Here is a 14,533-nt window from a genome sequence, read left to right as displayed (position 1 = left end):
AGAGGGCGGAGCTTCAAGAGCTCATGTGTTAGCAGCTCCGATTACCTCACGCAGATACACTAAAATGACAGAAACGCTTTGCCTTTTACGTTTAACCTGAGTCAGACAAAGATGAAGAGACTCAAGAAGAAGTGACAACACGTAGAATGCAACAGGACATTTCTGAATGGTTAGTTGATGTGGAGTTAACTATCTTCAATTAGCATATTCTGTCATGATAATTTATAAATCGCTCGTATAGGAACTGTTGTGAGATGCACACAGTGACTTTCTATTGCATGTAAAAAAAAAAACGGATGCCAAAGTTTGAGCTGACTCACAAATGTACTCTTATACAACAACTTTTCCTCTTCTCAACATGGACTACGTGTTCACGGGGGCGGGGTTTATGCAAATTCTAGGGTTGGTGATGTCATTAACCCGGGAGAAATGTTAGGTAGTCCATACCAGCATTTGTTATATTCCTAAAAAAACTTTTTATTTAAAAGCAAATACCTTCCTTTGCTTTAAACTTTGAGTGTTGTAACTTTGCAGATGTTGTTTATGCTCAAACAGCAACATTAAACACTAACTGTGAAGAAAAGTCACTTTTCACTAGAAAAGTGAAATCATACTCAACCACCCCTTTAAGGTGAATTGACCATTTTATTGAATTAAATCACTAAAAGTCACTTTTCACTAGAAAAGTGAAATCATACTCAACCACCCCTTTAAGGTGAATTGACCATTTTATTGAATTAAACTGAGGAATATTTTAGTTTTTGCTATCTTTCCAGAAAAGACTTCATCAAATTGTGGTTTAAAAACAGATATTGATACCAGCAGTATGTATCTATCTTATATAAACTGTTATTAATTGAGCAGAATTTTATACAAATTATTTGGAAATGAGAATAAAACAAAAGCCATTCATCAAAGGAACACTCACAAAAAAGCAGTGGAATACAAAAAGCAAGACCATAAAAAAAACAGACATGGAATAAACCTCGAACCAGACTCATTAGAACCTCATTAATAGAGTCAGGCAGCATGCATTCAGCCAATATGATATATAGCACTGTCTAATAGATAACAGTAACAAATCACTGCTATACAGTACATGTAAGGTCCATACACTAACAGGTTAAGGACTGTAGTAAAATAAATTCAGAAATATATAACATAAAATAAAAAAATATATAGATCAACCATTTGAACCAAGTTCAGTTATGATCACGTGTTATGTTCACAAGCACCTAATTAAAATAGTAAATTATAAATTCTCTAAAATTGTATACATAATGTCATAGAAAATGTGCAAACATTCACAGTTATATTAATATTAAGCGTATCCCCTCTTGCTCATCCCCTTGGTCTGTATTTTGTTCTCTCTCTGTAAGAAAACAAAGAATACTGGTTAAAAAGGTTGATGTCACAGCCACATTAGTGTCAATGTTCAGCCAATAACCATGTTTAAAAAAACAAGCATTCATACCTGATCAAAAACACTCAAATAATACAGTGTTGAGTATCAAACAGTAAATAATTGAGAAAATTAAAGGACAATTTAGAAAATTAAATCTTGCAATTGTAAAGTAGTCCACTGAAGGCGAGCTTGTTGAGAACCCAAATGCAGTTTATTTTTAAAAAGTGATCAAACTGAAAACAAAAGCATGAACTCAAAAATGTGGACGTGGAGCTTACCAAACAGTGTTTACAGAAAACAATACTTCACAAAGACACATGGCAAACATGAGGGCTTAAATACAGACTAATGACTAGACAAGGGACACCTGAACAATGGACCAATGACAGCATGACACATCAGACAAGGGAACATATGGCAGGATCACATGACTAACAGGGTATCACATGACAAAGACATGAAACATGACTGACATGAAACAAAACCAAAACAAGACGTGACAGCAATATGTTCATTTCAGAGCATCTGTACACAGAACCAAAATAGAAAAGATCACCATGTTACTCACCATGCACTGTAACTTTATATCTCTTGTATATAGTCTCTCGACTGCTGATGATCAGTAGTTTATAGACTCCGGCATGTTCAGTTGTGCTGCTTCTTATGATCAGAGATCCAGTTTGATGATCCAGATTCAATATGTTTTTAAATTTCCCTTTATCATCATAATATGTACAGGCACTTTTATTAGTTTCTCTTTTAGCCACGAGTCTGTCTTCAGCTCCAAACAGCCACAGAATCAGATCATCATCTTGTATTTCAGTTTCGTTGTGTAGCGTGACCGAATCTCCCTCCGTCGCTGACACAGTCTTCTCTTTATTTTGTCGCAGCACCAGATAAAAGAGAAACACATGGACATTATAACAGGTGATCTGACCTCACTGCCACGGTAACATCGAAACCAACTGGCTGATTAATTACGAGGTGAAGAGGAACATTTTATTCAAATTTGTGATGGATTTCTGTGTTCCACATAAATTATCTAAACAGGTTTGGATTTAGAACGACATTTTACATTTACAGGCAAACCTGAACGATCAAAACCAGTGTTTCTAGAATAAAAAATAATATATATATGGTCTAGGAATGTTTTGCTAATATTTCCAAACCCTCATCTTTCCCTCATTATTGAGTGATCATCAGAGTGGTCCAAGAACTCAGGACTTTTGTCGCATTTTTTTCTTTTCACAAGCTTCCTGTGTAAACTGTTACCACCTCTTTCCTGCGTTTAAAAGTCTGATGTTTGAGTAAAGAAGGGCAAAGACGGTGAAAACATGACCTGTCGACCATCTTCTAGTAGTGGACTTTATTTTCTTATATTCCTTGCTTTATCCACCAAATTAAATTATAGCCCAAATATCTTCACAATTTCAGTCTTTTCAACACACTCATGACAATTTGTAACTATTTTATGGTTTCGGCAAATTGGTGGCTAATTCATATAAATACACACAATATTGTACGTGTAGTGAAGTCATGTGACGTCAGCACTATTTGGTACGTGGCCAATGAGCAATCGCCCATTTGGGGATATAAACCGTTCATTCATGCCTCCTGGGGTGCGTCATGGTTGAAAGCCCGCCCCTTCCGTCGTAACCACAGATTGAATGTGCCGCTGGGTTGCTGAGGGTTTGTGCGCGTTGGTTGCTGCTTACTCCCAGTACGGTGTGCCTTCAGGGCTTCCATCGGTGTGGCATCACAGCTTAACTGATCGGACCACCAGCTGTTGCAGTCAACAAGGCTGTTAAATGATCCTCTTGTGCTATTAGAAGTGTAACTTTATCGTATTCTCTGGTAGGTAAACTGGGATAGTACTTCATTGTTTTATTGGGTGGGTAACTGGTCGACAACTTTGTTAGTCGTAAACTTTCTTGTTTACTGTTTTGAAGGTCTTCATGGATGTTAAAGCGGGCTAAGTGAGCAGTCACATTGAACAGCGCGCGCGCTCTCTCTCTCTCCGCACTCGCTCTTTAAAGCCACGCTGCTGCTTTCTACACGTTCAAGTCCAGTAGGTCTATGCGGGCTTGAAGGATTATTTTGTTTGTTATTATTAGTTGCCATTCTTTTATTTTTTTTTTGTGTGTTTGGTATATTTGTTTTTTTGTTATTATTTTGATTCGGAGTGGCTGTCTGCCTGAAATCACCTTTCAGGTGTTACTGCAGTTAACTCTGTATTTGGTCTGAGTTCCTGCCGCGGTCACGGTATATTTGTTTATTGTTGTTGTTTGAATGTGAATGTGAGTGTTTAGTGTACTTATATTTTGTTTGTCGTGGTGCATTGTAAATGGTTTTCGTCACGTTAGAGTTAGTAAATTAACTTTGAATGTTTATTTTGTTTCTTTTGTTTATTTAAATTGTCTAGTTTATTAATTCTCTATTTTTCTTTTCTTTCTTCACTTTAGGAGCTGAGGACTTTCTGGTGTGGGCTGGTGCGCTGTAGCATTACAGGTTTTGCTTCACTAAGAGTGTTATAGCAGTTTCATTATTGCCGTGTCACTATTTTTGGCTATTTGCAGTGAATTGGGTGGGTGTACGTTGAGTTGGCGTGCTTCTTGTAGACTGCCAGCACACTAGCCTGCTCCTGACCGGAAGCCTCAGCCCCTGTGAAGGTGTTTTGTGACGATTTATTGTGAATCTGTGAAAGGTTTATTGTGAATTTGTATTGTGAATCTTGTGAAGGTTTATTGTAAAACCTTCTCTATTTCTTTTGTTTATTATTTCTTTGCTTTGTTCACTTCAATCATGATCCATGTGAATTATTGAATCTTGTGAAGGTTCATTGTAAAACCTTCTTTATTTCTTTTGTTTATTATTTCTTTGCTTTGTCCACTTCAATCATGACTCATGTGAATTATTGATTTTAATCATTGTTGATCAACTTTTAGCTTTAATAAAAGAGAATTTTGTACGGAAGCCCATGCCTCTTGCCTTCCTAGGTGGAACGTATTTGTGTGCTTTATTTTGGTTGTTTTTCCCCGTTAACCTGGGGTGGCGTAGTCTTTAAAATTGAGCCACTTGCTACATGTGGCGCAGTCGGCAGGGTCCACAGGATTTTTGGCAGAGGCGTGGGACCGTATAGTAGTTTTTGTATGTGTGCATGTTTTCTTTTTTTTCTTTTGTAGGAATAAAGCAGCAGCGTGTGCTCTGGAGACAGCAGTTCCTGGTTTGACTCCCTTCGGTGACGTTCTTTGGGTTGAGTATAAAATATATATATTTTATAATGGAGGGAGAATTACAGGAACTTAAAGAGCTTGTGGCTCAACTTCGAGCTGATAACGAGAGATTGCGACAGGAGGGGGTGGCTGATCTGCAGGGGGCTAGCGTGGCTGGACCTAGCACCTCTGCCACAGGCTTTTCTTCTATACCTCCACCATTGACTGGTACTAATACTCCAGCAGCTGATAGGTTTGTATTTGTGCCCAGAGATAGGAGGTGCCCAAAATTTAGTGGGAGGTCTGGAGTGAGTATTAATGAATGGGTTGAGGAAGCTAAGGCATGTATGAGAACCCGTTATTTATCCCCTGCGGATCAGGCCTTCTTTCTTTTTGATCACTTAGAGGGGGAAGCGCGAGAGGAGATACGATATCGTTCGGAAGAGGAGCGTGGGGATCCAGAGAAAATTATTAAAGCATTGCGTGAGCTGTATGGGTGTTCGTTGTCATACATAGCCCTGCAAGAAGCTTTCTTCTCTAGGAGGCAGCAGGAGGGGGAAACACTTTTGGAGTTTTCACTCGTCTTGATGAGCCTCCTGGAGAAGGTAAAGCGACAATCTCCGCATGCTCTTGTAAATACTGAAACAGTGCTACGTGATCAATTTGTTGAACACGTCAATGATAGTACTTTGAGACGAGAGCTTAAACAGCTGGTGCGCCGACAACCTAATTCCACTTTGTTGGATGTGCGGAGCGAAGCCCTTCGATGGGAGCGGGAAGGGACGCCGGGAGGCGCGAGGGCCCGAAGCTTATCTGTCCCGTTGGCACATGGAATTCAGTATGGTGTACGTGGGGATACGCAAGTGGGGACCCGTAACTCGTTTCAAACATCAGAATTAGGTGAGTTAAGAGAAATGCTGAAGGTACAGCAAGAGCAATTAAATCAGCTAACACAAAGTTTTGCCCGTTTGCAAGGCCCAGAAGTGCGTAATCGAGTTCCTAGTAAAGGGCCTGTAATTTGTAGAAGGTGTCAAAAGCCAGGCCATTTCGCCCGAGATTGCTTTGGGGAGCGAGCTCCCCAACGCGCTCCGCATTCCATGTTACCATTTTCTGGGGGTAGGCAGCCTTCCAATTCTGCACAATCGGAAAACTAGTGCCCACCGAGCTGCAGAGCCACAGCTTGGTTGGGGAGTCCGTTGGCTCCGCTTTGTCAAATGGTTTAGTTCCTACGTCTCGTTTAATGTCTTCCTGTCCTCATCTTGTTGTGTCTATAGGTGGAGTGCTGTTGCCCTGTTTGGTTGACACCGGCTCGATGGTCTCCACCATTACAGAGAGCTGTTTTCGGCAGCATTTTGAGCCATTGGGTCAGGAACAACTACGGTCATGCCAGTGGTTGCAGCTTTGTGCCGCTAATGGTCTGTCAATTCCTTATCTTGGTTATATTGAGCTAGATATTGAGCTCTGTAGCCAAGTAGTTTCAAATTGCGGGGTGCTTGTTGTCCGAGATCCTCCTGGTGGCTTGTGTGATCAGATTCCGGGCGTTCTCGGAATGAATGTTCTGAAACGATGTTACCAGGGGCTTTTTGGACAGCATGGCCCTGCTCTCTTCGATTTGCCAGACGTGTCAAAAGCTCCGCGTTTCATATCTCAGGCACTACAATATTGTAGTGATGTTAACACCGTAACTAGTGTGAATCGCATTGGTATGGTTCGGGTTCGAGGCCGTAGGCCTTGTCGTATTCCAGGAGGCATGGTTAAGTTTGTTCCGGCAACTTGTTCCGATGAATACTCTAATGGAGCTGTCCTTTTTGAACCTCCTGGGTCCGGTTTGCCTGCTGGGTTGCTGGCCTCCCCAGCGGTAGTTCAGGTAAGCCAGGGGACTGCCTATATACCGGTGGTAAATGTTGGCGTGACTGATGTTATGCTTTATCCTCGTTCCGTGATTGGCACATTGAGTAGTGTTTATGTGGTGAGTTTGCCCACAGGTGTTACTGAAGTTCAGTCAGTTGTGGCTGTTGTGGGTGCTCAGAATGCAGAAATTGCACCTACTGTGCTTGAGCAGGTTGAGGAATTGGACCTGTCAAGTTTATCGGAGATAGAGCGGTGTCAGGTAAGGGCTTTGCTCTACAAGTTTCAGTCGGTTTTCTCCACCGGGGAGGGAGATTTGGGTTGTACAAACTTAATCTGCCATGATATCCCTTTAATAGATGAGACTCCCATTCGTCAGCGTTTCCGTCGGATACCTCCATCGGAGTATGAGGTAGTAAAAGCCCATATAAACCAGTTACTTGAAGCTGAGATCATTCGAGAGAGCTGTAGTCCGTTTGCTTCACCGATCGTGCTGGTTAAGAAGAAAGACGGTAGTCTACGCATGTGTGTTGACTACCGTCAACTTAATTCCAGAACTAGGAAGGACGCGTTTCCTCTGCCCCGGATTGAGGAGTCCCTGGATTCCTTGAGTGGTGCCTGTTGGTTTTCGACCCTTGATTTGGCCAGTGGGTATAATCAGGTTCCAGTCACAGAGAAAGATCGGTTTAAGACTGCTTTTTGTACACCTTTCGGACTCTTTGAGTGGAACCGTATGCCCTTTGGCCTGTGCAATGCCCCAGGCACCTTTCAGAGGTTAATGGAACGACTATTCGGGGACCAACAGTGTCAAACTTTGCTTTTATACCTGGATGATGTGGTGGTATTTTCTACCTCCGTAGCTCAACAGCTGGAGCGCTTAGAGGTAGTCCTGAGTCGGTTAGAACATGAAGGACTCAAGGTTAAGTTAAGCAAGTGCGCGTTTTTCCAGAGAGAAGTAAAGTATTTGGGTCACGTTATATCGGCTGAAGGGGTTTCAACCGATCCTGCTAAGATTGAGGTTGTAGCTGATTGGCGACGTCCATCTAATGTGGGAGAGTTGCGTTCGTTTCTGGGGTTCGCTAGCTATTATCGCCGCTTTGTAGAGGGGTTTGCCAAATTGGCTGGCCCCCTGCATAAGCTGGTAGCGGCATGTTCTAGTTCGGGACCTAGAAAGCGGGCGCCTCATGGGATTACGGGGGGGGATTGGACCGAGCAGTGTCAGGTGAGCTTTGAGGGATTGAAGAATAGGCTTACTACTGCCCCAGTGTTAGCTTATGCAGACTTCTCCCGTCCCTTTATTCTCGAGGTGGATGCTAGCCATAGCGGGCTTGGCGCAGTCCTCTCGCAGGAACAAGGAGATAAGGTGCGCCCTATTGCATATGCCAGCCGCAGTCTTAGGCCCACTGAGCGCAACATGACCAACTATAGTTCCATGAAGTTGGAGTTTGTAGCGCTCAAGTGGGCCATGACAGAGAAATTTAGAGAGTACCTGCTGGGACAGAGGTGCATTGTTTACACAGATAACAACCCCCTTAGCCACCTGACATCTGCTAAACTGGGAGCCACCGAACAACGTTGGGCTGCCCAGTTGGCCTCCTTCGACTTTGAGGTCCGGTATCGCTCCGGACGAAGCAACCGGAATGCGGATGCTCTCTCTAGACAGCACCAGTTTTCTCCGGAGACACGTGAGAATTTCTTACCAGGGACCGTTATTCCAGCAGTGGTAAGGCAGGCCGCTGAGGCAGAGCCAGTAGTACAGGTCAATCAGGCGGTGATGACAGCATTGCCCGGTTTCTCAGTTGAGGATCTGAGCTTGTTACAGGAGGCGGATCCTGATATTCAGAGAGTTTTGGCATTTTGGGAGCAGGGGTCTTTTCCCAGCTCTGCAGAGCGCCAAAAGCTTTCCAAGTCTGTGTTGACTTTGCTTCAGCAGTGGGATCGTCTCTTGAAAAAGGATGGGGTATTTTATCGCCGCGTGTCACGCCCTGATGGCGGTGAGGAGGTGCTACAGCTGGTTTTACCGGTAGCCTTAAAATGTGATGTATTGACCCAATTGCACCAGCACCATGGACACCAGGGTGTTGAACGCACTACGGAACTAATACGTCAGCGGTGTTATTGGCCAGGGATGTCGGCAGAAGTGGCGCAGTGGTGTCGGGAATGCGAGCGATGTCAGCTGGCCAAGGACACCCAACCACTCGCCCGGGGCTTTATGGGCCATGTCCTGGCTTCCAAGCCAAATGAGATCTTGGCTATTGATTTTACAATGCTTGAGCCTTCTTGTTCTGGGCATGAGAATGTTCTAGTGTTAACAGATGTGTTCAGTAAATATACACTTGCTATTCCGACCAGAGACCAGCGCGCTGAGACCGTAGTACAAGTTTTGGTCACAGAGTGGTTTTTCAGGTTCGGGGTCCCGGGTCGCATCCATTCCGACCAGGGCCGGAATTTTGAATCGACCCTTATGAAACAGCTCTGTGGGTTTTATGGGATTGAAAAATCCCGTACTACGCCTTATCATCCGGCTGGCAATGGCCAGTGCGAACGGTTCAATCGAACCCTTCATAACCTCCTGCGCACTTTGCCAGCTTCTAGGAAAAGGGATTGGGCGTCTTGCCTTCCGCAGATCTTGTTCTGTTATAATACCACCCCCCATCAGTCCACAGGTGAATCCCCGTACTTCCTGATGTTTGGTCAGGAACCTAGACTCCCTGTTGATTTTCTTTTGGGTAGGGTTCAGGAACCTGGGGAGGGCGGGGTCCATGAGTGGATCGTAGAGCATAGAGCAAGGATGCATGTGGCATTTGAGGGTGCTAGGGAACGCTTAAAGGCGGCTGCCGAGTACCGTAAGAAACGGCACGATCAACATGTTCGTGATGCACCACTGAGGGAGGGTACACTGGTTTATCTCCGTGATCATAGCGTGAGAGGTCGGCATAAAATCCAGGACCTGTGGAGCTCTGTGGTGCATCGAGTACTGCGGGCACCAAAAGATGGAGGGTCTGTGTATACTGTTGCACCCGCTGATGATTTGGGAAAGGTTAAGCGCATTCATCGTTCCCTGATGAAGACTAGAATACAGCAGGACCCCCCAATTGTTGTATGTCCTGATAGCCCCCCAGTTAGCCAGTTGTCCTCACCGGGCGACTCTGAGAGATTGGGTCTTTGGGTGGCTGTTGAGGAGGTTTTGCCGGCCGTGTCAGGTCAACTTGGGGAAGGATGTTCTGCTGTGTCAGAACTACCGGCACCTTGTTTGATTCCAGTAGCACCAGTGCCACCTCTTCTGGAAGGCGTAGGCCCCTCTGTAGAGTCCTTGCCTTCTGTAAACAATTTGGCGCATGATGTGGATTTGGGTCTTCCTGGCACGTCCATCTTTCTTCCCTTAGACCGATCTAGGGATAGTGCTGAGGCTGTGCGACGAACGAGACGAGCCACAGCGGGGCAACATTCTAACATCCATCATCTTCCAAGAGCAGTGGAGAATGTAAGGGATGAGGTATCTGTTTCAGGGACAGTGTCTAGTATTAGTTCTGGGTTGTTTAGGCCTTGGTACTGATGTTCTCTGATTTGTATCTATCGTCGGGGCGACGACACAAAAGTAAGGGGTAGAATGTAGTGAAGTCATGTGACGTCAGCACTATTTGGTACGTGGCCAATGAGCAATCGCCCATTTGGGGATATAAACCGTTCATTCATGCCTCCTGGGGTGCGTCATGGTTGAAAGCCCGCCCCTTCCGTCGTAACCACAGATTGAATGTGCCGCTGGGTTGCTGAGGGTTTGTGCGCGTTGGTTGCTGCTTACTCCCAGTACGGTGTGCCTTCAGGGCTTCCATCGGTGTGGCATCACAGCTTAACTGATCGGACCACCAGCTGTTGCAGTCAACAAGGCTGTTAAATGATCCTCTTGTGCTATTAGAAGTGTAACTTTATCGTATTCTCTGGTAGGTAAACTGGGATAGTACTTCATTGTTTTATTGGGTGGGTAACTGGTCGACAACTTTGTTAGTCGTAAACTTTCTTGTTTACTGTTTTGAAGGTCTTCATGGATGTTAAAGCGGGCTAAGTGAGCAGTCACATTGAACAGCGCGCGCGCTCTCTCTCTCTCTCCGCACTCGCTCTTTAAAGCCACGCTGCTGCTTTCTACACGTTCAAGTCCAGTAGGTCTATGCGGGCTTGAAGGATTATTTTGTTTGTTATTATTAGTTGCCATTCTTTTATTTTTTTTTGTGTGTTTGGTATATTTGTTTTTTTGTTATTATTTTGATTCGGAGTGGCTGTCTGCCTGAAATCACCTTTCAGGTGTTACTGCAGTTAACTCTGTATTTGGTCTGAGTTCCTGCCGCGGTCACGGTATATTTGTTTATTGTTGTTGTTTGAATGTGAATGTGAGTGTTTAGTGTACTTATATTTTGTTTGTCGTGGTGCATTGTAAATGGTTTTCGTCACGTTAGAGTTAGTAAATTAACTTTGAATGTTTATTTTGTTTCTTTTGTTTATTTAAATTGTCTAGTTTATTAATTCTCTATTTTTCTTTTCTTTCTTCACTTTAGGAGCTGAGGACTTTCTGGTGTGGGCTGGTGCGCTGTAGCATTACAGGTTTTGCTTCACTAAGAGTGTTATTGCAGTTTCATTATTGCCGTGTCACTATTTTTGGCTATTTGCAGTGAATTGGGTGGGTGTACGTTGAGTTGGCGTGCTTCTTGTAGACTGCCAGCACACTAGCCTGCTCCTGACCGGAAGCCTCAGCCCCTGTGAAGGTGTTTTGTGACGATTTATTGTGAATCTGTGAAAGGTTTATTGTGAATTTGTATTGTGAATCTTGTGAAGGTTTATTGTAAAACCTTCTCTATTTCTTTTGTTTATTATTTCTTTGCTTTGTTCACTTCAATCATGATCCATGTGAATTATTGAATCTTGTGAAGGTTCATTGTAAAACCTTCTTTATTTCTTTTGTTTATTATTTCTTTGCTTTGTCCACTTCAATCATGACTCATGTGAATTATTGATTTTAATCATTGTTGATCAACTTTTAGCTTTAATAAAAGAGAATTTTGTACGGAAGCCCATGCCTCTTGCCTTCCTAGGTGGAACGTATTTGTGTGCTTTATTTTGGTTGTTTTTCCCCGTTAACCTGGGGTGGCGTAGTCTTTAAAATTGAGCCACTTGCTACATACGCTTTTGTACAATCTGCTTAAGATATGGGGTTATGGGTGGACCTTCATGCTTACGTTTTTTTATGATTTACATTGTACGAATTCATACAAAAGTGCTACTTAACAAAGTTACGTTTTCCCAGAAGATCAGGTTTGTCTTTTCAGTTGTTTGTGTCTTTAACTATTAATAATCTGTGTTAAGAGCATTAAAAGCATAAAAACAGCGCTAAATCTGATTGCGTTACTCACCGTGGGCGATCACCATGAATCTCTTGCATGTGATCTTTTTGCCGCTGCTGATTTGTAGTGTATAAACGTCTGAATGTGCTCTGCTGATATTCCTGATGGTCAGATCTCCAGTTCGCTGGTTTAACTGTAATCTGTCTCTGAATCTCCCATCCGGACCTTTGTAGAAAAAGGCCTGATTGGCTCCGTTGAGTTCAGCTATGAACGTTTCTTTATCGCTAAACTTCCACAGTATCCGGTCATCATTCTTCAGTTCGGAAATACCAGTTTGTAAAATCACAGAATCTCCAACTGTATATTTCAGCGTATTCACTGCCACAGCGAGAGAAACATAGAAGAAACATGTGAATGTGCACGTAAACCACACTATCACTGTGATTATCTCGAGCTACTCACGCCAAACAAGAACGTTGAATTTCTTGTATGAAGCTTTATTGCTGCTCTTCATCTGTACTTCGTAAACTCCAGAGTCGCTGCTTTTGGTGTTTGTGATGGTGAGGTCTCCAGTTCGACTGTCCAGCTCCAGTCTGTCTTTGAATCTCTCGTCGTCAACATCGTAGACGCTGCTCTCATTGGTTTGCCCATCAACTTTGGCTATGAGGGCGTTTTTAGGTTCAAACTTCCACAGAATCAGATCGTCTCTCTGTATTTCAGCAATGCCAGTCTGCAGATGGATGGACTCTCCCTCCGTGAATTTCAGTGTGTCCACTTCATTTCATAAAGAAATAGAAACAAGGCATGTTGATATGTGCAGATGAACAACTTTAGACCTCAATGATGTCTCAAATGAATAAATGAATACGTTTACAGACAACACTGTAGGTATTTGAAGTATTTCACTCACACACCTCGTACAATAACCTTGAATCTCTTGGTTTTGGCGGCTCTGCTGCCGGTGATCTTCATCTGATAATCTCCAGAGATTCGGATCCTGATGTCGCTGATGGTCAGATCTCCGGTCTGCTGGTCCAGCTGCAGTTTGTCGCTGAACCGCTCGTCGTCGGCGTACGAAATGTTGCCGGCCTTTTTGTGTATTTGAGCGATGACCATGTCTTGCGGTCCAAATGTCCAGAGTACTTCATCCTCTCTCTGGATTTCAGTTGCACCGGTTTTCAGCGTGACAGCATTTCCCTCCGTCACTGAAACTTTTTTTTTCTTTTCTGTCTCAAACACCAAGATATCAAATGTTCTAACAGATGTTTCATTGTTTAAGTCAAAGTATAATTCTTTTTTAATGAATAAACCACTGTAAATGAAGTCCCGTCATAAATAATAGTTTTGCTCCAAAACAGTGAGCTGTAAAATGCATTTGTAATGAAGGAGTTCTAACAAGAAACAGATCTTCTCTCAGATGTTGGTTTTAAATTTGATTGAAAAGTGTTGTTCACTGACACCCTTTTTTTCTGACTCTCAACATCATGGAGATTGAAACATTTTTTTAAATTCACAGCAAAAATCTGCAAAATCTCTTTTGGGAGATGCTCTTTTTTTGTTGGTTTTCAATTCATTTTAAAAGTAACTTTTAAAAATGCATTTCTAGGATTCTAGAACTTCCTGTATCTTTAGTGGGAACAATAATTTCAGACTGCTTTACAGCTACAGTCAATTCCTGTTTTTCTTAAGATCACCCACTGTATAATTCGTTAAAGATAAAGTATTGCTAAATTGAAGAAAACATAGTTAAGCAAATACAATTCACTTTTAAACTCTTATATGGGTTTATTTATTTTGCTATTAGCTGTAGATAAAGATTACCTTTCCGTTTAGAGTATCTGAACATGTAGTAAATCACAGCCAGAGCTACAGCCACACACAGCAGGAGAAAAACACAGATCAGCACAACATAACCAGCGGACAATCCTGGATCTGGAAGGGCTGAAGAGAGAAAGTCATTAGTGTAAGTACATTTCTTGTGCGGTTTGTGGGAAATGCTCATTTGACATGATTAAACATTATACTTACCAACAAAAACATTGAATCTCTTGTATACGGTCTCTTTACTGTTGGAGATCTGTAGTTGATAAACACCAGCGTCGGCGGTTCTGAGGTCTCTGATGGTGAGATATCCCGTCTGGTCTTCCAGATGTAGTCTCTCTCTGTATCTCTCATCAGGACTGTATGTGATCTCATGAATCTTTATGTTCATTTCAGCGACAGGAGTGTCTGGATTCGTAGATCCAAACGTCCACCGTATTAGATCATGTTTCTGTGAATCGGTAACACCAGTGTGTAGAGTCACAGAATCTCCTTCTCTCCTGTTTTCCAACCCTGCAAAAATCACATCTGGAGAACAAACAGGAACAGTTATGCGATGCATAGTGCATTTTAAAAGTAAAACATATAGGCCTAAGCTATATCAATAGATCTATCTGAGCTACTACTCCACATGGACAGTGGAGTTTTGAGATCCATACATCCACATCAACAAATATATTTTCTGTATTTCAGTGACATTCGACTGCAGAATGATGGAATCTCCCTCTATCACTGACATTTTTGCTGTCTCCACAAACACACCTGAGAAATAAACAAAATATAGCTGAAAGTTTTCAATATCAGAAACAGTACTTTTAAATATAAAGGTTCCAAAAGGAGGGTTTTCTCAGCAGTGCCATAGAAGAGCCATTCCTGGTTCTTCAAAGAACCTTTCAGGGATCAGTTCTTAAAAA

At 42.8% G+C, this 14,533-nt stretch overlaps 1 protein-coding gene across 1 annotated transcript; it reads right to left on the bottom strand.

The window, feature by feature from the left end:
- Positions 1 to 866: 866 nt before the first annotated feature.
- On the bottom strand, positions 867 to 14,181 carry LOC306988228 (uncharacterized protein; the record flags this gene model as incomplete). The annotated part of the gene is made up of 7 exons (XM_079593035.1): positions 867 to 1,372; positions 1,974 to 2,279; positions 11,868 to 12,176; positions 12,261 to 12,572; positions 12,713 to 13,024; positions 13,620 to 13,739; positions 13,827 to 14,181. The coding sequence occupies 7 exons, from the start codon at positions 14,179 to 14,181 to the stop codon at positions 1,311 to 1,313; spliced, it is 1,776 nt and encodes a 591-aa protein (XP_079449161.1). The 3' UTR covers positions 867 to 1,310.
- Between the last annotated feature and the right edge of the window lie 352 nt (positions 14,182 to 14,533).

This window comes from Phoxinus phoxinus (assembly GCF_949152265.1).
Source record: "Phoxinus phoxinus genome assembly, chromosome: 20".
Classification (NCBI taxonomy): domain Eukaryota; kingdom Metazoa; phylum Chordata; class Actinopteri; order Cypriniformes; family Leuciscidae; genus Phoxinus; species Phoxinus phoxinus.
The sequence above is the reverse complement of the archived record's forward strand: the minus strand, read 5'-3'. Positions and strand labels throughout refer to the sequence as shown.